The sequence below is a fragment of the Oncorhynchus mykiss genome, chromosome 13 (genome assembly GCF_057628025.1).
Source record: "Oncorhynchus mykiss isolate SJ-2025 chromosome 13, ASM5762802v1, whole genome shotgun sequence".
Classification (NCBI taxonomy): Eukaryota; Metazoa; Chordata; class Actinopteri; order Salmoniformes; family Salmonidae; genus Oncorhynchus; species Oncorhynchus mykiss.
This window is the reverse complement of record NC_143034.1, coordinates 67,361,371-67,388,223: the sequence shown is the minus strand read 5'-3', so window position 1 is coordinate 67,388,223 and position 26,853 is coordinate 67,361,371. Positions and strand designations below refer to the sequence as shown.

The 26,853-nt window shown below is 43.4% G+C and overlaps 3 protein-coding genes across 4 annotated transcripts in view; all 3 read right to left on the bottom strand.

Moving 5' to 3' along the window:
* Positions 1 to 1,120: 1,120 nt before the first annotated feature.
* Positions 1,121 to 8,611, bottom strand: LOC110487018 (MAPK regulated corepressor interacting protein 2). The gene is made up of 5 exons (XM_036941742.2): positions 7,954 to 8,611; positions 7,574 to 7,640; positions 6,456 to 6,598; positions 2,573 to 2,689; positions 1,121 to 1,584 (listed from the first exon to the last, which is right to left on the bottom strand). Exons 1-5 carry the CDS (start codon positions 8,006 to 8,008, stop codon positions 1,514 to 1,516), a joined length of 453 nt encoding a protein of 150 aa, XP_036797637.2. The 5' UTR covers positions 8,009 to 8,611; the 3' UTR covers positions 1,121 to 1,513.
* Positions 8,612 to 8,779: 168 nt separating this feature from the next.
* On the bottom strand, positions 8,780 to 16,111 carry LOC110487014 (glycerophosphodiester phosphodiesterase 1). Of its 2 annotated transcripts, none has more exons than XM_090197337.1 (6): positions 15,311 to 16,111; positions 14,683 to 14,858; positions 14,089 to 14,194; positions 10,473 to 10,565; positions 9,866 to 10,077; positions 8,780 to 9,490 (listed from the first exon to the last, which is right to left on the bottom strand). In XM_090197337.1, exons 1-6 carry the CDS (start codon positions 15,569 to 15,571, stop codon positions 9,343 to 9,345), a joined length of 996 nt encoding a protein of 331 aa, XP_090053463.1. In that variant the 5' UTR covers positions 15,572 to 16,111; the 3' UTR covers positions 8,780 to 9,342. The 2 variants fall into 2 exon arrangements, with proteins under 2 accessions (XP_090053463.1, XP_090053464.1); XM_090197338.1 differs by having other exon boundaries at positions 14,683 to 14,941; positions 15,311 to 15,983.
* Positions 16,112 to 17,292: 1,181 nt separating this feature from the next.
* LOC110487024 (dynein axonemal assembly factor 5) overlaps positions 17,293 to 26,853 on the bottom strand; it is a 65,960-nt gene continuing 56,399 nt past the window's right edge. The window contains exons 11-13 of the mRNA XM_090197310.1: positions 25,714 to 25,870; positions 25,136 to 25,327; positions 17,293 to 17,972 (exon numbers count right to left, since the gene is read on the bottom strand). Of these exons, the coding sequence (XP_090053436.1) occupies positions 17,833 to 17,972; positions 25,136 to 25,327; positions 25,714 to 25,870 (489 nt within the window). The 3' untranslated portion in view covers positions 17,293 to 17,832. The remainder of the gene's footprint in view (positions 17,973 to 25,135; positions 25,328 to 25,713; positions 25,871 to 26,853) is intronic.

Genomic DNA, 26,853 nt, shown 5'->3' with positions numbered 1-26,853 from the left:
CCTGGTTAAATAAAGGTGTTCTCAACTAGCCTACCTGGTTAAATAAAGGTGTTCTCAACTGGCCTACCTGGTTAAATAAAGGTGTTCTCAACTGTCCTACCTGGTTAAATAAAGGTGTTCTCAACTGGCCTACCTGGTTAAATAAAGGTGAAATAAATAATAATACATAAAAAAATCTCTCTCCCTGACCCTCCATCCACCTCCAACCTCCCTGACCCTCCATCCACCTCCAACCTCCCTGACCCTCCATCCACCTCCAACCTCCCTGACCCTCCATCCACCTCCAACCTCCCTGACCCTCCATCCACCTCCAACCTCCCTGACCCTCCATCCACCTCCAACCTCCCTGACCCTCCATCCACCTCCAACCTCCCTGACCCTCCATCCACCTCCAACCTCCCTGACCCTCCATCCACCTCCAACCTCCCTGACCCTCCATCCACCTCCAACCTCCCTGACCCTCCATCCACCTCCAACCTCCCTGCCAGCCTTTATTGTATTTAACTCTCACCTGTAAACTCCACTGACTGACCTGTCACTAAGCTCTTCCCACTAAGCTTTCATCCAACCAATCAATCAGTTCCCGACTACCTCTGGAGGTGGTACTATGAACACAGCATGACTACCTCCGGAGGAGGAAGGAGGTCAGGAAGATCTGATCACAATTCCTTCTTTTTAAATTGTCTATACCTGTCTAGAAATGTGGCCTAAATCAGAATATGGCCAAGATCAGGACGCATGTTAGCAGCCGGTATAAACAGGGATCAGTTCTCTCCACGGGCTCCCAAGTGGCACAGCGGTCCAAGGCGCTGCGTCTCAGTGCAAGAGGCGTCACTACAGACCCTTGTTCAATTCCAGGCTGTATCACAACCGGTTGTGATTGGGAGTCCCATAGGGCGGCAGACAATTTGCCCAGCGTCCTCCGGGTTAGGGTTTGGCCAGTGTCATTGTAAATAAGACTTTGTTCTTAACTGACTTGCCTAGTTAAATAAAGATAAAATAATGTAGCCAGGCAGTGAACCACTGTTGTTTGACATCAGTGACCCCCTGTGTAGAGCTATGGCATTGCAAGCCACATCCAAACTCCAAATTAGTGAAGAATAAATCTCACCACGGCACGTCTTGAAAACACATCTTTACTGCGTTTTTAAAGTAGTACAGACATTTTGACATCTTAGCCCACAGTGTTGGGCTTGAGAGATGGAGAATAACCAAAAATTCAAGACTTGTATCTTCCGGGTAGCTGCCCAAGTGGACAGTGTTGGTTGGTTGGTTGTACTGTTTCTGTTAAAAAGGTAAAAGAGTTCAGGTGAGGGGGTTGCCATGGTTATGTCATCGCCAGCGTCCCAGCGCTGCTCTCGAGTAATGCCCATCGCCATCCCATATTTCCACACCTGTTACCAGGTGCACTAGGCTCCAACCCGGTTGAACCCCCCCCCCTCTCACCCCGACCTCCAGGCCCCTCCATAAGGCCCTCTTCCCTGGCCGATGGGGCCCCAGATGGAGAAGCCCATCAGGACAGGTTGTCAATGTTGGCCAGGAAGCGCTGGGCCCACCACTCATCCAGATCGATGGGAACAAAGTCTGGGGACGGGGAAAAGAAGAGAGTTAGAGGAGGCCTCAAACATTGGGTTATGGTGTGGCAGCATTAACAAGTGGACCTTAACTTTTTGTAGGGTGATGATGTGAACAAAGGTTAGAAGCACATTATTGGAACTGGTCAAACATAGATGGTGACTATATTTTAAACTAAAGTAAGAATTCAGTGGTGAAATGACTTTAAAAGGTCCAATGCAGCTGTTTTTATCTCAATATTAAATCATTTCTGGGTAATAATTGAGTACTTTACTGTGACTGTTTCCAATCAGAATGGTCGAAGAGAAACAAAAATAGATTCTTAGCAAAGAGATTTCACAAGCAAGAATTCTGCTACGACTGTCTGAGTAGGGAATGGAAAACTGAAAACCAGCTGTTATTGGCAGAGGTGTGGAACTCTCTTTCTTATTGGTCTATTATATAACTCATTTACCACCTGGTGATGTCATCAGGCAGGCCAAAACAAGCAGTCTTTTCTCATCATTTTCACAACTTCAACTGCACTGGGCCTTTAAGACCACGAACAGTGAAAACTCAGAGGTCATATCAGAACTTTCCCAATGTTTCCCAATAGGACATTCCCAGTCAATGAACTCCAATATGACTTTCCCAATATCACTTCCCAATGTCCCCCAATATAACTTCTGAATGTTCCCAAATAGGACTTTCCCAAAATGCCTCTTCACATTGCTAAGAATGAAGACATGATGACTGACACAACCCTACATCACACTGGTTTATGTGGTGGCAGTGCTGTGACAGCCCTAACACACACGCAGATGTGACCTTCTGTCCAGGTGACCAAAAGAAGGTGCATCTTTCCATTGGGTGTGAAAAGCATGGGAGGTACGGACAGAGGAAGTGCTTTAGTGTCAAGGAAATGTACTGAGGGGGAGAGAATGGAGAACAGATTACAGTGAATGAGTGTTTAAGGGATGAGACTGAAGGAGGAAGGTAGACTCAGGTCAGGACTCACTCTTCAAGGCTGGGTTGGGGTTGGTGTCTGAATACTGCACTGGTCCCTGAGCACTGGCACTTCCTGTCTCATCACTGGCTCCTCCCTCCTCCGCCAGCTGCACTACCTCCTGCCAGGCTGCAACAGCAACACACAGACACAACCTGGATACATGCAGCCTTCAGTAGAAATGAATGTAGGTTCCTTGGGTTTTCTTAGAAATCTATAGATTGTTCTTAGACATGTTTTAGTTTAATATTGCGAATACTACCAGGAGAAACAAAGAAGAAGAAAACAATATCAAAATACTACCAGGAGAAACAAAGAAGAAGAAAACAATATCAAAATACTACCAGGAGAAACAAAGAAGAAGAAAACAATATCAAAATACTACCAGGAGAAACAGAGAAGAAGAAAACAATATCAAAATACTACCAGGAGAAACAAAGAAGAAGAAAACAATATCAAAATACTACCAGGAGAAACAAAGAAGAAAACAATATCAAAATACTACCAGGAGAAACAAAGAAGAAGAAAACAATATCAAAATACTACCAGGAGAAACAAAGAAGAAGAAAACAATATCAAAATACTACCAGGAGAAACAAAGAAGAAGAAAACAATATCAAAATACTACCAGGAGAAACAAAGAAGAAGAAAACAATATCAAAATACTACCAGGAGAAACAAAGAAGAAGAAAACAATATGAAAATACTACCAGGAGAAACAAAGAAGAAGAAAACAATATCAAAATACTACCAGGAGAAACAAAGAAGAAGAAAACAATATCAAAATACTACCAGGAGAAACAAAGAAGAAGAAAACAATATCAAAATACTACCAGGAGAAACAAAGAAGAAGAAAACAATATCAAAATACTACCAGGAGAAACAAAGAAGAAGAAAACAATATCAAAATACTACCAGGAGAAACAAAGAAGAAGAAAACAATATCAAAATACTACCAGGAGAAACAAAGAAGAAGAAAACAATATCAAAATACTACCAGGAGAAACAAAGAAGAAGAAAACAATATCAAAATACTACCAGGAGAAACAAAGAAGAAGAAAACAATATCAAAATACTACCAGGAGAAACAAAGAAGAAGAGAACAATATCAAAATACTACCAGGAGAAACAAAGAAGAAGAAAACAATATCAAAATACTACCAGGAGAAACAAAGAAGAAGAAAACAATATCAAAATACTACCAGGAGAAACAGAGAAGAAGAAAACAATATCAAAATACTACCAGGAGAAACAAAGAAGAAGAAAACAATATCAAAATACTACCAGGAGAAACAGAGAAGAAGAAAACAATATCAAAATACTACCAGGAGAAACAAAGAAGGAGAAAACAATATCAAAATACTACCAGGAGAAACAGAGAAGAAAACAATATCAAAATACTACCAGGAGAAACAAAGAAGAAAACAATATCAAAATACTACCAGGAGAAACAAAGAAGAAGAAAACAATATCAAAATACTACCAGGAGAAACAAAGAAGAAGAAAACAATATCAAAATACTACCAGGAGAAACAAAGAAGAAGAAAACAATATCAAAATTCTACCAGGAGAAACAAAGAAGAAGAAAACAATATCAAAATACTACCAGGAGAAACAAAGAAGAAGAAAACAATATCAAAATACTACCAGGAGAAACAAAGAAGAAGAAAACAATATCAAAATACTACCAGGAGAAACAAAGAAGAAGAAAACAATATCAAAATACTACCAGGAGAAACAAAGAAGAAAACAATATCAAAATACTACCAGGAGAAACAAAGAAGAAAACAATATCAAAATACTACCAGGAGAAACAAAGAAGAAGAAAACAATATCAAAATACTACCAGGAGAAACAAAGAAGAAGAAAACAATATCAAAATACTACCAGGAGAAACAAAGAAGAAGAAAACAATATCAAAATACTACCAGGAGAAACAAAGAAGAAAACAATATCAAAATACTACCAGGAGAAACAAAGAAGAAAACAATATCAAAATACTACCAGGAGAAACAAAGAAGAAGAAAACAATATCAAAATACTACCAGGAGAAACAAAGAAGAAGAAAACAATATCAAAATACTACCAGGAGAAACAAAGAAGAAAACAATATCAAAATACTACCAGGAGAAACAAAGAAGAAGAAAACAATATCAAAATACTACCAGGAGAAACAAAGAAGAAGAGAACAATATCAAAATACTACCAGGAGAAACAAAGAAGAAGAAAACAATATCAAAATACTACCAGGAGAAACAAAGAAGAAAACAATATCAAAATACTACCAGGAGAAACAAAGAAGAAAACAATATCAAAATACTACCAGGAGAAACAAAGAAGAAAACAATATGAAAGCAGACAGTCATATAGTTGAAATTGGTAAACATAAAATAGGGGGAAACTCACCCTAAGAGTCAAAACATTTTGCAGCTTAAAAGGTGTAAAAAGGAAATAACCTTTGAACAAAAGTAGTCCTGCCACATCACACCCACAGTGTAAGGTCCAGTAGGGTGAATTTTACAAAGCATGCCGCGTTTGAAACTACATTTTAAATAATGCACTCTGTCATGTGGATTTATGAGCGTTCAGTCCACTGGCACTAATGACCAATGTTATGTCACTAGTCTAAATGTTTCAAGTACTAATGTAAAAAATCATAAGTCAAAATGAACCCCTATTGGGGAATGAATGACTGCATAAATAAATGAATGATGAAGGCAAGTTTGAATTACTATCATTTTAATTAAACATGCTCATAGTGAAGGCAAGATGGAGCTACCATGTTAATGATCCAATCCTTTCACATCTATGATAGGCACCTTTCACCATACGGACCTTCACATGACTTACAAGTGTTGAACCAACGTGTTGTTTTATAATGTAACAAGTAACTGGGTGTAACTTAAAATGTGTATTTACTGGTTAATGATCCTATACAACTTGTTGCAATCCTCCTTTCTAGAACCTCTCTGTAGAACGCCTAGTAAGAGCAGGGCCTACTTTTTGTCCTTGTCCACTCTGACCAAGGTTATGTAGTTAATGTGCTGCCATTGCAAACGTTCAGTAGGAACGACCTAGTGTGTCACATGGGCAAGGGAGGAATGACTTAACAAGTTACACATGCTGTTTGGCTGGGTAGGTTAGGGTTAATGTTGAAATACAGTCATTGAGCTTACTGTGTAGAGCTCCACTTAGGCACAAAGAAATACCTGTGTCTTCATTCAATTACACTGCAGATTCACGCAGTGATTATCAACACATATTTCTAGAAGCCATTGTGTACTACCTTCATCGGAGGCAGAGTAGATAATTTACAGACAGACAGACGAACAGATGGACAGACGGACGGACGGCTGGCTGGCAGAGGGCTTCAATTTGGGTGTGAGGGTAGTGGAATTCCAGCCAGCTGTGCCTGCTATCACTGGTATCAGTGTCAGTGCAGCTGTGATGCTGAGCCTGGGAGGGGAGACTGACTCCTTGTCCAACCCTGACCCTCACCCTGCCTGTAGATGGGTGGGAGAACACTGGGAGGGAGTGGTAGAGGAGAGGTCCTACTGTCACCTCTAAAGGGACACTAGACAGAAAGGAGATGATTTGGACACTACTCAGACTGTAGATGAGGTGAATAATAATAGTATGGTAATATTATGTTTACCATGGCACACATTCATGTTGACTGAGAACATGGCTGACCATGTTGAAAGAGAAACACACATTCTTTGTAAAGTGGGTTGTAGGGGCAAGATCAGATTCCAGAGGCCCATTGTCCATAGAAGTCCTCAGTCACAACCATATTAAGTGTACTCGTGGGTGTACGGTCAAAGTCAAATTGCCAAGGTTTGAGGGGCTTGGTCCATTCTATAAATTGTATTTCTATGGTCTCTCACTCCTTTACCTTCATAGATAAACTTGACATTCTCCTGGTGTGCAGAAGTGAAGCCCTCCTTGGGCTGGGGGTCCACCTGTAGAAGAGCTGCTGGGGTGTTGTGGTACTTCTTCCCATTCAGGCGGTTAAACACTATCTTGGGTGCAGGAGAGCTGCACGACAAAAAAATATGGACTTAAACATTAAAAACTTGTTGATTTATTTTAAGTCTACACACAATATACCTATAGACCTGTAGTAAATATGACACGATGAAATGTTCTCCAAATAGAGTTTCTTAGGCATGTTTGTTACTGTAAAGGCGTCATAAATTACTCTGACTCTGCTCTCTCTCAATCATTCATTCACGACAAATGAATGAAAATGTATGCTTCACTCAGAGCAAGGACTAGCTAGATAGGAAGTCATCCACCTGAACCACATCGTTACCATACCTTCGAACACAGTACGGTTTCTATGGTGATAACGAAAGCCCACATGATAAGAATGCAGTATTTTTATTTTATTTAGTTGACCTTTATTTAACAGTATGGAGGATGCCATGATGGATATGTCGCAGATTGTGCTTCTCTCTACTCTCCTCGATCAGGACCAAATTAGTGAAATATTGCTAAAGATATGATAAACGCCTTATTGTTGATGTTTATTTGAAACGGGTTATCTTGAAACTTAGTAAACATATGTGAGTAGACAGCAGAGAGCAGCTACCAAGCTAGCATGTTGCTCAGTAGCATGTTGCTCAGCTAGCATACACGTGTTGGGACTAGACAGTGACAACAAACGCTCGTCAGTGACCTTGCTTCCCACACACAAGGTCGTTTCACGCCCCTGTTCAATGACATAAAAGCAGGTGGCTGTGGTTTGGAAAAGACCCACAACAGTGTGCCTTGTGATAGAATGTGCCCCATGGATATTAGTTTTTATAGCTAGCTTGCTACTATTACGTGCCAATACAGGCGCTCGCGCTACAACAATGTTGCAAGATGTGCATTTCTGAAACTTTAATGCTTCACGGGCTGCAGGTGAAGCTATTCCAAACATCATTACAGTACAATAATAACAGTGACACTGCCATTATATGCTAATAACACTGTTAAACCTATGTACAATGCAATAATAGTACTTACTCTGGTATAGACCAAGGCGTTTGTTTGTGCTTGAAGTCATTTATTTTGTCAATCTGCTGCGTTTGACCTCATATTAAAAAAGGGAATAGATATCAACATTGCATTGAAAAGGAAAGCGATATAAACATGTTAAGTTAACTACTGAAAACACAATGTATGTTACTGCCTCTGAATGAAGGCCATGTAATGGATTGGCATCAACATTGGCACATGCGCAAATATACACCCGTGCCACAGTGTAAATGTTAACATGTAACAAGGCATGTATCTAACCTCATAATTACAATGTATCATCACTTTGATGACAGTGTGAGCGAGATGTCACTGACATGTTGTTACAAAAGTGTCCGAATCGGTCTCCTAGAATCCACCACACTCACCTGTTCGTCGCTGTGTAACAAGTTTGCTGGGACCTCTTGTAATTGTGTACATCATGTGCTAGCAAAATCCTAGTCAACTTCAGTATGGCACTTTGGAGTGTCCTATAGACTTCCCAGGCCGGTTATGTCAGAGGCAAATTGGGTATAGGCACAGTTTATAATTTATAAAATCTTTACAATACTTCCCCTCGTGTAATTTATCGACGCTTCCACGATTCAAAAAACAGGTCCGTGTTTTTCCTGTTACATTGGGCAAATTCCGTTTCAAGATTATCTCTGCATTTCAACTACTAGAATCTTCTGCGCTTCGAACGACTGGTGGAAACTTTTGGGATAATCTACCGCGCAACAACATAACCATGAATCAAGCTCTTCTTTTTCGGTATTTAATCATTCTAGTTGAAAACGTATCTCAAAACAAACCATTATAGATTGCTACGTTCTCCTGAGGCCCTGTGGCACGAGCTGATCGCCTTGCATCCAAGTGTGTGAAGAAGTCGGTAACTTTGGTCCTTGGGGCTGTCCGAGTCCGTACAATGTCAGATCTGATGAAACATGAGCTGTCATTGAGCTGCAAAGACACTCAACCAACGCGCATACATTTTGACATCGCAACACGCCTCCCTCCGTCTTTTAAAGCGACAGTGACCAACTGACTGTATGGCAGAGGACAGGTCTGAAGATAGGGGTACAGCGTTGCCGCTGTCATCAACGTTGCTTTCAGATATGAACAAAACAAGAATAAGGTGTCCCCCCATCATGTATACACAGTGACCATACAATACAATCACATATCCACTAGAATACTCACTATTTAGCACCAATCTGCATGTAGGGGATATTTATTTTTCCAATATTTACAGTGGGCCTGCAGTAGTCACAATAAATAACATGGTTTCATAAAGGATACATTGTACATCATGTTTTCATTGAGAAATCAAAGATACATGTCAACAAAGATAGTTATATTTTGTACCATTGATATATCAGTGTCATATTGTTAATACAATATTAATGAATGTAGCATAATCTCTTACAGATTTGTATTAAGATGAACAATTCAAAATTAGCAAATTGTCTGCATTTAGTGGTGTGATGATTGGTCCAAGAGAGTATTTCTGAGATTATGGTGGTATTGTTGGTGTAGTATAGTTGTCAAATGAGGGTTGACATTGTATGATCTTGTATGAGTGTTTGCAGTAAAAACTATTCTGGTTAAAAGGGGCAACCTGAACTAGAAAATGATCTGCTATGCAGCTATATTGGATGTGTACTGTCCTGTACATTCATACTCCATATTCATATTCCCTATGATAGTGAGGTCTGAGTCCTTGTACAACTACACGTTGTTAGGTAGTAGTCTAGAACTGTGTGTGTGTTGTGTGTCAGTCAGTAGTGAGGCTCACAGTCTTCCCTCAGGCTGTCAGTGATGTAGCTGATCTTCAGGACATCTTGGTAGTACTGTTTATCCACGGCCGTGTTGATGGTCCAGCCCACCACCTCCACCCCTCGCTCTGCCCAGTACTGGACATAGTCTCTGTAGAGAGGGATAGATGAGGGGAGTGGAGACCTGTTGGGTCAGTGGTCAGGGTATCATGTTTGTTTTAATACTTCAACAAACATCAATATATTATATGAATACAGACAGTATATGTTATCTGACAATAGGATACAACTGTCTCAATTTTGAACTTCCTCTGATATTAACACACAATGATGTGTGATTCAATCCATGGTCATGTTCATTAGGGCTACACTGTATGTAGCGAAACGTTTTGCAATTGAAAACAACAATGAGAGTTTCCTATTGAAAAAGTCCAGGTAGTGTCCCCAGTGTCAGAGTGTTTTATTCAATTTTCTCCCAAATGAACACAACCCATGTAACAAACTCAGTGCTGTTAGTATTACTCACAGGGAGATGAAGTCCTTCTGCATGAGGATGGCTGAGACGCCACACAGGTTCCACAACAGGTGATGGTGGGCCCAGTCCAGCAGCACATCCAGAACTCCCAGCCAGTAGTTTGTCCACGCTGACAGGGAACGGGGTGTTCCATCGCCATAGCGACTGAGGCTCCAGGGCCGGTGGGTCAGGGCCGTGACCACCCCAGGGTCCGCCTGGCGCATCTGGAGGAGTTGACCGATGAGGAAGTCAGAGGTGGTGTTATGGTTATGAGGACAGATAACAGTCTTCTTATAACACATCCATACAGTGTGTAACAAGCCTAGCCTGGACCCACACCTGTCGGACAATGGCTAAACATGACAATGACCATAGGAGTTGGCAAAACAGTACAAACAGACCTGGGACCAGACTGGTGCTAAACTGCACACTATAGGAAAAACACCACTATAATGGAACAGAAGATGACAAAATGTGCACATAGATGTCTCAATTCATATTTACAGTTTAATTTGACGTTTTTGTGCATATATTTGGGCTATGTTGTGTGTTACTGAGTTGAAAGGTTGTTTTTGAACAAACATAAATGTCAAATGACCAGAGATGTTACAAAGTTTACCTTGTAGATAACTTTAGGTTGAAAGGAGCAGACAATGCTAGAGTTGTAGAGGACAGGGTGTTTGTGATACATCTCCCCTAGGGCTGCAGCTGCCTGGTGGAGAGGAGGGAACATATACAGTGGGGCAAAAAAGTATTTAGTCAGCCACCAATTGTGCAAGTTCTCCACATTCTCACATTGTTGAATTTATTTGCAAATTATGGTGGAAAATAAGTATTTAGTCAATAACAAAAGTTTATCTCAATACTTTGTTATACACCCTTTGTTGGCAATGACAGAGGTCAAACGTTTTCTGTAAGTCTTCACAAGGTTTTCACACACTGTTGCTGGTATTTTGGCCCATTCCTCCATGCAGATCTCCTCTAGAGCAGTGATGTTTTGGGGCTGTTGCTGGCCAACACGGACTTTCAACTCCCTCCAAAGATTTTCTATGGGGTTGAGATCTGGATACTGGCTAGGCCACTCCAGGACCTTGAAATGCTTCTTACGAAGCCACTTCTTCGTTGCCCGGGCGGTGTGTTTGGGATCATTGTCATGCTGAAAGACCCAGCCACGTTTCATCTTCAATGCCCTTGCTGATGGAAGGAGGTTTTCACTCAAAATCTCACGATACATGGCCCCATTCATTCTTTCCTTTACACGGATCAGTCGTCCTGGTCCCTTTGCAGAAAAACAGCCCCAAAGCATGATGTTTCCAGCCCCAAAGCATGATGTTTCCACCCCCATGCGTCACAGTAGGTATGGTGTTCTTTGGATGCAACTCAGCATTCTTTGTCCTCCAAACACGTCGAGTTGAGTTTTTACCAAAAAGTTCAATTTTGGTTTCATCTGACCATATGACATTCTCCCAATTTTCTTCTGGATCATCAAAATGCTCTCTAGCAAACTTCAGACGGGCCTGGACATGTACTTGCTTAAGCAGGGGGACACGTCTGGCACTGCAGGATTTGAGTCCCTGGCGGCGTAGTGTGTTACTGATGGTAGGCCTTGTTACTTTGGTCCCAGCTCTCTGCAGGTCATTCACTAGGTTCCCTCGTGTGGTTCTGGGATTTTTGCTCACCGTTCTTGTGATCATTTTGACCCCACGGGGTGAGATCTTGCATGGAGCCCCAGATCGAGGGAGATTATCAGTGGTCTTGTATGTCTTCCATTTCCTAATAATTGCCCCCACAGTGGATTTCTTCAAACCAAGCTGCTTACCTATTGCAGATTCAGTCTTCCCAGCCTGGTGCAGGTCTACAATTTTGTTTCTGGTGTCCTTTGACAGCTCTTTGGTCTTGGCCATAGTGGAGTTTGGAGTGGGACTGTTTGAGGTTGTGGACAGGTGTCTTTTATACTGATAACAAGTTTAAACAGGTGCCATTAATACAGGTAACGAGTGGAGGACAGAGGAGCCTCTTAAAGAAGAAGTTACAGGTATGTGAGAGCCAGAAATCTTGCTTGTTTGTAGGTGACCAAATACTTATTTTCCACCATAATTTGCAAATAAATTCATTAAAAATCCTACAATGTGATTTTCTGGATTTTTTTTCTCATTTTGTCTGTCATAGTTGAAGTGTACCTATGATGAAAATTACAGGCCTCTCTCATCTTTTTAAGTGGGAGAACTTGCACAATTGGTGGCTGACTAAATACTTTTTTGCCCCACTGTACAGTACTTACTGTCAAACTACATGCAGTGTAACACAAATACATGTGGGCGGCAGGTGGCTTAGTAACCAAAAGGTCACTGGTTTGAATTCCCGAGTCGACAAGGTGACAAATCTGCCGATGTACCATTGAGCAAGGCACTTAGCCCTAATTTGTTCCAGGAACGCCGTACTACTATGGCTGACCCTGTAAAATAACACATTTCACTGCGCCTATCCTTTGTGACAACATGATATATCAGGACTACTCAACTACTATTTGAGAAGATCCAGTCACACAAATGTCCCCTGTGGAAAAGGTCCAGATTGATGTTGTCTTTATTGGACCCAACCCCCCCGACCTCGCGACCTCAACGTTTCATACCCCTCTGTGGCAGAGGTCCGGATTGATATGGTCTTTATTGGACCCAACCCCCCCGACCTCAACGTTTCACACCCCTCTTGTTAGCGGAAAGAAAACATTGCAGTTTTAAAGCACATTTTCTGCACTTCTACACATTTTTCGATGTCACCTGAGTGAGTCAACAAAAATCTACATGTGGGCCCCTGGAAGTAAAGGCTCCTGGGCACAATCTGGCCATGATAACTACAAGATCAAGATAGCCTAACTTACCTACCTAGCTAACGTGGGCTTGTTGATCAACTGGACATTTCTGAAAGGTTCTAAATAGCTCTCTCAGATCTGTCAGTGAAGGACATAACAAGAGGAAAACTAGCCATGCACCACGTTTCTAAATGGCACCTTGTGTGTTCTAATATTACAACTCTCAACTGAAAGCCTGAGTGTGTTGACCCCATTGTGGGTTCAGATCTGGACCACGTCCGCCTGTTGACTATGGCTGTGATATATGATGATCTTATGGTCAGCAAGTGGCATCTTATTTAAGGCCCAATGGAGTGAAAATTATGTTTTTTCCTGTGTTTTATCATATTGTTCAACATCTGATGGAACTAACACTGTAAAAGTGTGAAAACATGTGATCAGTGTTTTTTCCTGATAGTTGCTGGTTGAAAATACAGTCTACACAAGACCTTCTAATCAGCAGGTTTGCATGGGCGGGAGTTTCACCTTTCCATGGTGACGACATCATGCGGTACTGGACTAAAAAAGATCAATGGAGAATCTCTATTCAAAATCATTTTTATTCCAGGATTAGGCTTAATCTGTATCCGGGAAACTGCTCCAAGACTATTTAATTGTCTTTTTGACTGCTTTGGTCCTCCATATATAATGAGGTCTGTAGGGGACTTTGGCAAATCTAACGCTTACAAAACTGTCAATATGGGGAAGGTGGAAGTATAGTGAGTCACATTGTAATTCCTCTCAGACCTACTGTCTGGGGCAGCTGTGAGATTCTTTATAACCAATCTCTATAGTAGGGATTCCTATGTTACTACCTTAAACAGCTGGGTTTTTAACCGGCCTTAATCTCCCTATACACTCAGTTTACTACCATTTGACCTTACAGTGATGTGGTTGTCATTCAAAGTGCTGCTGGAGTGTGTATATGGGTGCTTCCCCAACCCTGGTCCCTCAGTACCCCCAACAGTACACCTTCCCCTTGTATCCCTGGACAAACACACCTCATTCAACTCATTGAGGGCTTGATGATTAGTTGACAAGTTGAATCAGATGTGCTTGTCCAGGGTTACAATAAACATGTATACTGTTGGGGGTACTGGAGGACCAGGGTTGGGAAAACCTGGTGTGTACTGTAGTGAAGCCCTAAGTCCTAAAGCTTTATAACAAGGCTTCTACCTGCCTAGAGAGGCCCTGTCCAGAAACAACCCCTATAGCCTACCCACTAGACACCTGGAAAGAACTGAGGATTGGAAGTGTAAGCAATATTCTAAACAATCAGAAGACAAGATGGAGACATCACCATATTGCTTAAACCTTTATCCAATCCCCTCAGATCTCCAGTTGTATCTAGGAAGTAGGGGCTGTTCCAAGACAGGGACAATACCTTATCAGGTTGATCTTTGACATCAAAGAAGATGGTCAGCTGGTGGTTGATGCATTCCTCCACTGCCTCCTGAAGCGTTGGCACCCTCTCCCCCTTGAACTTCTCCCTGGAGACACACAAAGGCCAGCGGGGACACACAAACGTTTGTACTGCTGCTATATTTGAGACACCACCAATAGGTCTATATCTGGCCTTGTACCATTCTATATCAATAGGTCTATATCTGGCCTCGTACCATTCACAGTTCACACTCCCCACTAGTGTATTTTCAGTCATCCTGACTCTGTCCTGCTTGAAGTCCAACTGAACTCACCGATCACACATGGGGCCATGTTTACTAAGCGTTTGCACCAGGTACTGGCAGAAGCACTAACTTGTGTTCTTTTTAGATCTGCTAACACTGAAACCGTAACATTCAGGTCAGGGTCATGTTCATTAGGCTATACAACTGAAAATGTTTTGCAACAGAAAACAAAAACAAGCATTTGTTATTGATCCCTCCCTGTTTCAGTCCATTTCCTGCCTAATGAATATGACCCAGGAGTTCAATGCTTTTGGACCAGGCCCTAACCTCCCCTCCCCTGCCAAGCCCACCCGAGCCTGTGTTTGCCCGTGGCGTCCAGCGTCCTGAGCTCTGCCAGACGCAGCGTGCCCACCGCTCCCGTCCCGTTGGTGGTGCGGTCCACCGTCTCATCGTGCATCAGCACTGCCTCTCCATCTGCAGTGAAGCCCAAGTCCAGCTCCACCCCTGTGGCTCCATTCCTGCTGGCCTAGAGGACAGGAGAGGAGGATGAAGCAGGGGGAGGAGGAAGGGATGAAGAGGTGTGTGGAGAAAGACGGGAGAGATATAGATCTGAAATGGATAGATAGACAGAGTAGGGGAGATGGAGCAGCAGGCTATTAAACCAACTGGGATTGTACTGATCTAGTAGGCCTAGATATTAGCCAAAATATGTTTCAAATTAAAGAGTAGATACAAAAATAATGTTCCAGACACTCTACACTATAACTAACCATGGCAAAATAAGTTAACAGGCTCTCCCTCTGCATGGAGTTTGGGCAACATTTAGTAAACCCCCTGATAATATGAAACGATGTCTTTCACCTGCTGCCCCTAAATCACATCATTATAGCCTAGGAAGCCTACTCATCATTTTATTTGCAGCTACAGCATTAAGTCGGTCCGACAGGGTAGATAACTGATACTTTGTCCTTGATTCACCTCTCGGATCGCTGCAATGGTGTTCTCCGGAGCATCGTGTCCCCCTGCCCGGTGCGCAACCACGGGGACGCCGGCGCTCGCAAGGCCAGTGGGCCGCAGCACCTGACTTGCCTGGTCAGCTGGCACTTGTGGGAACCGAAACATCACGATAAAGACGTAAATGGATGCGGTGACGGCCGATGCTCCAATCGCGCTCCTGGTCCCGAATAGAACCAGCAGAAATACCGCTGAGAAATAAACTTCGTCTCCAATTTGTAACATCGTTTAGAAGCGTTGATTAAAATGTCTCCAATGATAAAATCAATACACTGTCACTGTTCTCAATCCTAATTTATTTGATCGATCTACTTGATCACCGAATGATAGTTCCTTGCTGGTGTGAGATTCCAAGTTGAGACCGAGATGCATGCGCTTAGGTAACTAACTACCAGACACAGCAAAAAAAAACAAGAGTTAAATTACGCATAATTCCAGACACAGCCGACTCACTGCTCCAGCTTCACAAAATAAAAACACACCATATTATATTGCGATGGGATGTTGCAGGATCCGAGATTTGAAAGGAGAGAGCATCAGTCGGTTTCTAGTTCATAGTTCACACCGATCTAGAGGTCGTTGCTATGGAGCAGAGACGAGAAAGAGGTACCACGCTCACACTGTACTCGAGATAGCTGCAGTCTGAGCCATAGAAATACAATAGAATAGAATGACAGAAATATATGATATTTCTATGGCTAGAGCCATAGTGGAGAGTTTCTGACTGTGGCTATGCACTAATCTATAGATACGGAACATTACACTGAGTGGCCAGGTTATTAGGTACACCACCCTGTTCACATAAATGGTTCACTCCTACAGATAAGTCATGTGGCCGTGGTATATAAACAGTGGCGACCAGTTTATTCAGGGTAGGTGTACATTTTTATCACCCCCCCCAAAAAATACATATATATTTATAAATAAATATATTTTTGCCTGTTTTGCATGTTATTTTAGCGTTAATACTTGTCACATATCAGTTTGCAAACAATGTAAAAAATATATATATATCATTCAGTTAATAAAGCCGCATACACACATGGTCTCTTTTTTGTTTTGTTGAGTAAGGCAGCTCCAAATTGCAGGTTTCAGCCTAGCACAGTGCTTTCTGTGGCTGTGAGGTGAGCCAGCAGAAAATAGGAGCATTGCGCTGTGATTGGCTCAGTGTTCTGTCACTCATGAAGTATAACATCCTTAGGAAGGGTAGACATCCAAAATTTCAGCCCTTTGGGTCCTGCCATATAGTTGTATTACAAGTGCCCTTCAAAGAAGGCTCAAGGTCATTGGACACAGATACAATTATTTAAAATGATGTCTTATGTACAGTAGCTTTGATTGGACTGATCATGTCAACATCTTACTTTCAAAATCTTAGCTAGCAGTCATCACCATAAATCAAGTCGACAATCTACTCCTAAATCCTTTTGAATCCTTGTCATATGAAGGGAAATTATAGATAAAACGTATCGGTGCTCATCGACCATAAAGATTACACAACAAATTGGAAATCCCAAATTCAACAATGACTCGTTTGGAAGGAATCAGTGGCTAACTGCAAGCACTGCAAAGAAACCATGAACGTTAGCCAGCTATTCAATGGAGTGGTTTTTCAGTAAGCAGCATGAGTCCATGGCCCCATCCTGCCTGGTGTCAACGGTACAGGCTGGTGGCGGTGGTGTAGGGAATGTTTTCCTGGCACATGTTAGGTCCCTTGATACCAATTGAGCAATGTTTCCATTCCCCAAAGAATTCCTGCTGTTCTGTAAGCAAAGGGGTGTCTGGCCCGGTACTAGATGGATGTACCTAATAAACTGGCCACTGAGTATATGTCACAGATAAAAGGTTTTTAGAACCCTGCATGACAACGTGAAAGCCCTCCCCTGTATGCCATTTGGAACACTAGTGTGACCACACATTACAAAAGAAAGCAAACCACAGTGCACTTAGTGAAAATGTATTATATTTATCAAAGATAAACAGTCAATTCAGTCTAGAAATCAAGGCACAACAGAATGAAATATCAACAATCAACATTGAGAAACCAATTAAAAAGCATAGTAACGAACAAACACAACCACAGAGTACAACCATGTGTTCTGGAGTAGATTTGAAAAAGGGTAAACAGTTTTGAGCTCTAAGAGAACCTAAGCAGTTGGACAATATTCTTGTTGTACAGGGTAAAACAAATAGATACCTGCCTTAGTGCTGTTAGATACATAGATACAATGTGTCAAGTCATATTTCGGGATGCCCATATCATTGCATCACTCTCTTAGTGACAGCTGTGTGTGTATATACTGTGTGTGTGTGAGAGAGAGAGTCCATGCCGGACATGACCATTTGTGAGAGTTGCAGTTCCAGGTTTACTTTTCTTGGTATGCCATAGAAATATAATCTATATGATGTCTAGATTACATACAGATATAGGATCTTCATTTGACCAGTATTGTCACATCAGTAGATCTTTCCAGTACTATGCATCTCTACACTGTATCCTTGCGTAGAGAGTGGATGTGCTGGAGCAGTTGGTCACAGTAGACAGGGGTGCGCTGTTTGTCCCTCACGGCTTCCACTTCCTGCTTAAGGAGGGCTGGGTGGACGCCACTGCCGGTCTTCAGGACCTCTGGACACACAGACAGACATGAGACAGTCAGGGGTTAAGTGGAAATGGACACACACAAATAAGTAACAGTAGATTATCTCTTACACACACACACACACACACACACACACACGTGAACGTCGACTACCTTGAGGAACTCCACACAAATGAATTCAACACAATAACAAAGTCAAGATATTGGGGTGGATTATTGTCACTGGCTGCAATCATTCATTGGAAATGAATAATTTGATTCAATGTAATTGTATTTATGAGGACTGACAGTGAAGAAACCACCAGAGAATATTTCAATCAATCAATCAAATTTATTTTATATAGCCCTTCGTACATCAGCTGATATCTCAAAGTGCTGTACAGAAACCCAGCCTAAAACCCCAAACAGCAAGCAATGCAGGTGAAGAAGCACGGTGGCTAGGAAAAACTCCCTAGAAAGGCCAAAACCTAGGAAGAAACCTAGAGAGGAACCAGGCTATGTGGGGTGGCCAGTCCTCTTCTGGCTGTGCCGGGTGGAGATTATAACAAAACATGGTCAAGATGTTCAAATGTTCATAAATGACCAGCATGGTCGAATAATAATAAGGCAGAATAGTTAAAACTGGAGCAGCAGCACAGTCAGGTGGACTGGGGACAGCAAGGAGTCATCATGTCAGGTATTCCTGGGGCATGGTCCTAGGGCTCAGGTCCTCCGAGAGAGAGAAAGAAAGAGAGAATTAGAGAGAGCATATGTGGGATGGCCAGTCCTCTTCTGGCCAGTCCTCTTCAGCCAGGTGGACTGGGGACAGCAAGGAGTCATCATGTCAGGTAGTCCTGGGGCATGGTCCTAGGGCTCAGGTCCTCCGAGAGAGAGAAAGAGAGAAGGAGAGAATTAGAGAACGCACACTTAGATTCACACAGGACACCGAATAGGACAGGAGAAGTACTCCAGATATAACAAACTGACCCTAGCCCCCCGACACAAACTACTGCAGCATAAATACTGGAGGCTGAGACAGGAGGGGTCAGGAGACACTGTGGCCCACTCCGAGGACACCCCCGGACAGGGCCAAACAGGAAGGATATAATTTGCAACTATACATTGATTTTAATAGTAATTTTTGGCAGCATTTCTGTACTTGTTACTTTTGTACACAATACCGTTCTCAGTCTGAGTGATTGACAAGGAAGATGTCCAATGGAGCAGAGTTATCCCAATCAATATTACCACCGGGGTTGAAGAAGGCAGAGTTATCACAATCAATATTACCACCGGGGTTGAAGAAGGCAGAGTTATCCCAATCAATATTACCACCGGGGTTGAAGAAGGCAGTTATCACAATCAATATTACCACCGGGGTTGAAGAAGGCAGAGTTATCCCAATCAATATTACCACCGGGGTTGAAGAAGGCAGAGTTATCACAATCAATATTACCACCGTGGTTGAAGAAGGCAGAGTTATCCCAATCAATATTACCACCGGGGTTGAAGAAGGCAGAGTTATCCCAATCAATATTACCACCGGGGTTGAAGAAGGCAGAGTTATCCCAATCAATATTACCACCGGGGTTGAAGAAGGCAGAGTTATCCCAATCAATATTACCACCGGGGTTGAAGAAGGCAGAGTTATCACAATCAATATTACCACCGGGGTTGAAGAAGGCAGAGTTATCCCAATCAATATTACCACCGGGGTTGAAGAAGGCAGAGTTATCCCAATCAATATTACCACCGGGGTTGAAGAAGGCAGAGTTATCCCAATCAATATTACCACCGGGGTTGAAGAAGGCAGAGTTATCCCAATCAATATTACCACCGGGGTTAAAGAAGGCAGAGTTATCCCAATCAATATTACCACCGGGGTTGAAGAAGGCAGAGTTATCCCCATCAATATTACCACCGGGGTTGAAGAAGGCAGAGTTATCCCAATCAATATTACCACCGGGGTTGAAGAAGGCAGAGTTATCCCAATCAATATTACCACCGGGGTTGAAGAAGGCAGAGTTATCACAATCAATATTACCACCGGGGTTGAAGAAGGCAGAGTTATCCCAATCAATATTACCACCGGGGTTGAAGAAGGCAGAGTTATCCCAATCAATATTACCACCGGGGTTGAAGAAGGCAGAGTTATCCCAATCAATATTACCACCGGGGTTGAAGAAGGCAGAGTTATCCCAATCAATATTACCACCGGGGTTGAAGAAGGCAGAGTTATCCCAATCAATATTACCACCGGGGTTGAAGAAGGCAGAGTTATCCCAATCAATATTACCACCGGGGTTGAAGAAGGCAGAGTTTTTTCAGTGAAGGCACATCCAGTGAAACAGAAGATAAGACCTGTTCTCCACATTGCAAAATGAGACCTTGCCCTCCTCATAATCAACAAACACCCCCACCTTCTTGGGCTTCTCTCTCGGGTGGAGGCAGATCGAAGGTGATGTAGAGACCTGGTACCCAATGTAATGCAGACCCAAAACCCATTATCCAGTTCAGTAACAACATATTGTTCCTGTTGATGGACTGCCTGGCCAATCCCATCCACCCAAATTGTTGCAACCCCTATAACTAGCCTATTCAACCTCTCTTTCGTATCGCCTGAGATCCCCAAAGATTGGAAAGCTGCCGCGGTCATCCCCCTCTTCAAACGGGGAGACACTCTAGACCCAAACTGTTATAGGCCTATATCCATCCTGCCCTGCCTTTCAAAAATCCACGAAAGCCAAGTTAACAAACAGATCAGCGATCATTTCGAATCGCACCGTACCTTCTCCACTATACAATCTGGTTTCCGAGTTGGTCATGGGTGCACCTTAGCCACGCTCAAGGTCCTAAACGATATCATAACCGCCATCGATAAAAGACAGTACTGTGCAGCCGTCTTCATCGTCCTGGCCAAGGCTTTCGACTCTGTCAATCACCGTATTCATATCGGCAGACTCAATAGCCTTGGTTTCTGTTGTGGAGAATCGTTTCAAAATATAACACTTACAAGAACTTGTGAATTCAATATAGGCTTTTAATACATACATATCAGAAGCCTAGATGGTCCGTGGAACACACACTTTCCCAGAGCACTGGCTCTGGTATTTATACACACACAGTATATGAGTCCATTCCATATGTTAATGAAGTTACTTCCCTCAGGTCATCGGCCACCATTATCTTTCAGTTCAGGCTTCCTGCTTGTTCATGCCTAATAACGCCTGTATCCGCTCTTGATTAGATTACAATGGTGGCAGGACCCTCTCGTGTCCTAAAATGAATATATATGTCTATCTTACCCTAAGCACTTATGTTTGTTCCTCTCTATCTAATCTTTATAATGGTGTCCTGCTCTTTCCATAATAGATCCTGTATTTAAGGGTCACCTCCTCCTCTTTGCCCTTATGCACTTTAAGGCCCATATGGCTTCGGCCATTACACTTATGTCTGTTTAATCTTTGGTTTCCTGTCCGCTTTCTGTTTGTGGTCTAATGTACACCTTTGCTCTACAGTATTATGTTTGTCCCTATATGTACCGTTTGCTCCCACATTTCTCAAATGACTGCCTCGCCTGGTTCACTGACTACTTGTCAGATAGAGTTCAGTGTGTCAAATTAGAGGGCCTGTTGTCCGGACCTCTGGCAGTCTCTATGGGGGTGCCACAGGGTTCATTTCTCCGGCCGACTCTTTTCTCTGTATATATGAATGAAGTCGCTCTTGCTGCTGGTGATTCTCTGATCCACCTCTACACAGACGACACCATTCTGTATACTTCTGGCTCTTCTTTGGACACTGTGCTAACAAACCTACAAACGAGCTTCAACGCCATACAACACTCCTTCCGTGGCCTCCAACTGCTTTTAAATGCTAGTAAAACTAAGTGAATGCTCTTCAACTGATCGCTGCCCGCACCCTCCCGCCGGACTAGCATCACTACTCTGGACGGTTCTGACTTACAATATGTGGACAACTACAAATACCTAGATGTCTGGTTAGACTGTAAACTCTCATACCAGACTCACATTAAGCATCTCCAATCCAAAATTAAATCTAAAATCGGCTGCCTATTTCGCAATAAAGCAATAAATCCTTCACTTCACTGACTATCCTACCGATCCTTGACTTCGGCGATGTCATTTACAAAATAGCCTCCAACACTCTACTCAACAAACTGGATGTAGTCTATCACAGTGCAATTCATTTTGTCACCAAAGCCCCATATACTACCCACCACTGCAACCTGTATGCTCTCGTTGGCTGGCCCTCACTACATATTTTGTTGCCAAACCCACTGGCTCCAGGTCATCTATAAGTCTTTGCTAGGTAAAGCCCCGCCTTATCTCAGCACCCACCCGTAGCACGCGCTCCAGCAGGTATATTTCACTCGTCGTCCCCAAAGCCAACACTTCCTTTGGCCGCCTTTCCTTCCAGTTCTCTGCTGCCAATGACTGAAACAAATTGCAAAAATCACTGAAGCTGGAATCTTATCTCCTTCTCTAACTTTAAGCATCAGCTGTCAGAGCAGCTTACAGATCACTGCACCTGTACACAGCCCATCTGTAAATAGCACAACCGACTACCTCATCCGCATATCATTATTTGCTCTTTTGCACCCCAGTATCTCTACTTGCACATCCTCATCTGCACATCTATCTCTCCAGTATTAATGCTAAATTGTAGTTATTTCACCTCTATGGCCTATTTATTGCCTACCTACCTACTCTTCTACATTTGCACACACTGTACATAGTTTCTATTGTGTTATTGACTGTACGTTTGTTTATGTGTAACTCTGTGTTGATGTTTTTGTCGCACTGCTTTGCTTTATCTTGGCCAGGTCACAGTTGTAAATGAGAACTTGTTCTCAACTGGCCTACCTGGTTAAATAAAGGTGAAATAAAGAGTGAATAGTCCCGACAAAAAGAGCACTTCACGTTCACCACCAGATGGGGGTGTTGCACCACAGTGACATCCACTCCAACAGGACAGATACCACTGGTATTTGATGGTAATAAAGATGCTATGGAATTACTTGAAGTAGAGCCAACAGTAAGTGTTGAGGAAACCGCATGGCGTAACTGAAGCTGTACAGTGTTGATACTCCTGTCAGTTGGGATGAGTTAGTTCACGTCAAGTCAGCATTCGATACACCTCGGAATCCGCTTTGTTCCTCAAGTGGTGACCAAGGGGGATTTTTGCGACTTGTGTGTATAAATAGTGATTTTTTCTTTCTCTGAGTTCTTTTGAACAAAGGAGAACAATGATGACTTGTGATGAGAGGGGATCCGGTGATTCCCCTGAACGTGTGCCAACCACGGGGTGTGTGTGTGTGTGTGGAGCAGCAGCAGCCGCGCTGCCAGGGCTGTGGGATTATGGGAGGAAGGAATTATGGCAACAGGGAAAGAGGGATGAGAGAGGGGGAGAGCGGGAGGAGTGGCAGTACTGTCCATCATACTGTCAGAGGAGCAGCAGACATCAAGCTCTTGGGAGATGACTTTGAAATTCAAGAACCATATAAGAATGGGATCAAGAATAAAAGAATAGAAGCAGGAAAGAAAGGAAGAAAGAGAGAGACGGAAGGAGGAAAAAAGCTTCAAACACAGACATGAGACAAAGAATGTCTCCAGATTTGTGGGGAGGATTGTGGTTATGGGTACGACACAGCTATCAGTCAGCACTGGGTGAGCTCATCCACACACACGTTTACAGCAGAGCAGCGCACATGTGCATGGATATCACACACACAGACGCACCGCTAACCTCCCTTCCTACTGGCTGTATCAATCGACCAGGGTTGGGGTCAATTCCATTACATTTTTTTCTGAGGGACACTGCAATTGGAATTTAAACTCACCCCTTGAACTGACTGAATTGACATGGAATTGACCCCAAAACCTGTTATCAACCCCAACCCTCTACACCCAATCCCTGTACCCTCACACCCAGGATAGGCAGCCCATAGCGGGATAATGTGAGCCTCCAGCCCCCCCTCTACCCAGGAGAACAACCCCCTAATCACAACCACATGGAGACCCCTCTCCCTCATCTTTCCACACAGCCACTCCATGTTATCCCCCTCTCTTTCATCTCTCTCATCCCTCTTTCACCCCTTTCCTCCCTGTCTCTTCCCCCTCTCATGCCTGGTGTTTTCCGACAGGGTTTGACGGTTCTGTGGTTTCATGGCTATGTGTGTGTGTGTACATGTGTGCATGAGTATCTGTCTTTGTGTGTGTGTGTGTGCGTGCGTGCGAGCAATGTGCATACGTGTGTGTTATTTATTGGCAGAAGGTCTGAGTGTGTTTCCTGTAGTGTGGATGTGGGGCCTTAGCAGAGAACACTGCTGGAGTTTAACTCTGCTTCTCATGGAGGCTCCTCCTTGATTATCTGTGACAAACGCCTGATGATTCAACCATATTCTCCCATCTTCATATGGAGGGAAAAGAACATCAAATGGGGCTGTATCCCAAATGGCGTCAATCACACACACAATCACACACACTCCTCTGCCTCTGGACCCACTCCCAGCCCCGTGATGGACGAGGGGAGTGGTGGTGTGTGTGTGTGTGGAGTAGGGGGCTTCGCACGGGTCAGCGTGAAAGATGAATGGAGTGGAAAAGGTGGATAGATAGCCTTTGATACGACGGAAAAGGGGGATCTGATATCCTAGCAATGTGGTTATGTGTATGGGGCTGTTAGACGTAGGGATCAACTCTTTAAACTCTGACTGAGACAGGACAGAGCCTATGAAACATGAGCACTACTGCTACCCACCTGATCAACATCAAGCCATATTCACTCACTTCATGTTCACTAGCTATCATCACCACCATCATGGTATCTGTGTTCTTTATCCAATCTTCCAATCTCATCTGTTTCTCCTCCATACCATCTTTTCCATCATGGCCCCTCTTCCTGGTCTAAGGGTTGTCATGACCCCTCTTCCTGGTCTAAGGGTTGTCATGGCCCCTCTTCCTGGTCTAAGGGTTGTCATGGCCCCTCTTCCTGGTCTAAGGGTTGTCATGGCCCCTCTTCCTGGTCTAAGGGTTGTCATGGCCCCTCTTCCTGGTCTAAGGGTTGTCATGGCCCCTCTTCCTGGTCTAAGGGTTGTCATGGCCCCTCTTCCTGGTCTAAGGGTTGTCATGACCTCTCTTCCTGGTCTAAGGGTTGATTTAGGATTGGACCAATGTGGTATTGTGAGTCTCACCAAGCACAGTGTCCTGCACGCGGCTGTCTGGGTCATCCAGGTGCAGCAGCAGCTGCTGGAACAGGACCTCCAGGTGTTGACTGTAGAGCTGGGAGTTGTAGTCTTTCCCCAGTGAGGCAAGCCATAGGCCCAGAGCCCTGAGGGCCACGCCCCTCACCTCCTCACTGCTGTCATCCAGACGCTTCAGCACCTCTGAGGGCACACACACACACACAGACACACACACACACACACACACATTTATGAAAGAACCCAGAGACACGCAAAGATAGGAGACACACAGACACAAACAGAGAGCAGGATGGGAACAAATTAGAATGACTAAATTAGAATGTCTAAATCTATTTATATAGGATCATAAACAATCATGGATGCATTCTAGAAAGATGTAGAAAAAAGGTGTGTGTCAGTGACAGAGGGAATGAGAGAGGATTGAGAGAGGAACAAAGAGAGAGAAGGAGAGAGAATGAAAGAAAGAGAGTGAATGAAAGATAGGCATACTGTGGGCAAGAGAGGAGAGAAAGACATGTTTGCTCTAACAAAGACAGGATACACAGAGGGAGACACCAGTATAGTACCAGGGTAGATGTTGTTCAGGGCATCTGGGCGGAGACTGGGTCCTATCAGTTTGAGCAGGGTGGACAGAGAGCGACAGGCCAGTAGTCTGGACAGCTGAGAGTCTTCCTCTAGAGCAGACAACACCTGGGGGCTCAGCCTCTCCTCTACGGCCAGTAACTACAGACACAGAGATAAAAACAGAACATTTGGTTGTGCATCAGCATTTTCTCTCTTTATGTCAGTCACTCAACTATCCATGTCAGCAACCAAGTTTTAATTGGTAGTTAGTTTAGCTAGCTATTTACACTTCTGGTAAACATGGTCGTATCCTGACCGGGCACACGGGGAACATGCCCATGGGCCCTGAGCTCCAGGGGGCCCCCAATGATTTTGTTAGCCTATCTGAGTGAGAATGACTATCATGTTAACATGGCATCATTAATTTCAACATGTGTAGAACTGCAGGAAATGTGCTTTAAAACTGTAAAAATCTCTCCACCCCATGGCAAAATGGGTAGGAAATTAGCTGAAAAACTGCACATTTCTCTCTGTAGAATTGCATAAAATATATGTTATAAAATTGCAGTTCTCTCTGCCCCATGGCAACATGTAGAATTGCAGTTCTCTCTGCCCCATGGCAACATGTAGAATTGCAGTTCTCTCTGCCCCATGGCAACATGTAAAATTGCAGTTCTCTCTGCCCCATGGCAACATGTCTTGCCAACCAAATCTTGCTTAGGGCCCGCAATAGGCTAGAGATGGCCCTGAAGTAAGCCGCTACTTTATTCCCAGGCTTTGAACCTGGCGGTTTATACAATGACCCGGCTAATTTATGGATTTTTCCCGCTTTCACAAGATTCATGCCGCCAAAAAACTGAGCACCGTCACATAATGTGACGTAAATCGAGTGCGCTCAAACTTCCCATCATTCTGATTACGGTAGTCATTTTGTCACCCTCATCATGGCAAAGACACGGAGAAATGCATATGATGCAGCTTTCAAGTTGAAGGCGATCGATCTGGTTGTTGGAAAAAGAAATAGAGCTGCTGACAGCGTGGAGCATTGTCAAAAAATCCACTATCATCAACGGGTTTGGAAAGGCTGGACTGCTGCGTGTTGAAGAGGGCAGCGATCCAACATCGGATGAAGCAATTCTGAG

Excerpts from the sequence above, each read along its gene's own strand:
- LOC110487018 (XM_036941742.2), bottom strand. The coding sequence starts at position 8,008 with ATGATGTACACAATTACAAGAGGTCCCAGCAAACTTGTTACACAGCGA. Across the intron at positions 2,690-6,455 it reads TGTCAAGTTTATCTATGAAG|CCTGGCAGGAGGTAGTGCAG; the intron begins GTAAAGGAGTGA and ends TTGCTGTTGCAG. Across the intron at positions 1,585-2,572 it reads CCCCAACCCAGCCTTGAAGA|ACTTTGTTCCCATCGATCTG; the intron begins GTGAGTCCTGAC and ends CCCCGTCCCCAG.
- LOC110487014 (XM_090197337.1), bottom strand. The coding sequence starts at position 15,571 with ATGTTACAAATTGGAGACGAAGTTTATTTCTCAGCGGTATTTCTGCTG. Across the intron at positions 14,859-15,310 it reads CCATTGCAGCGATCCGAGAG|GCCAGCAGGAATGGAGCCAC; the intron begins GTGAATCAAGGA and ends CCTGTCCTCTAG. Across the intron at positions 9,491-9,865 it reads CAGAAGGACTTCATCTCCCT|AGACTATGTCCAGTACTGGG; the intron begins GTGAGTAATACT and ends CCCTCTCTACAG.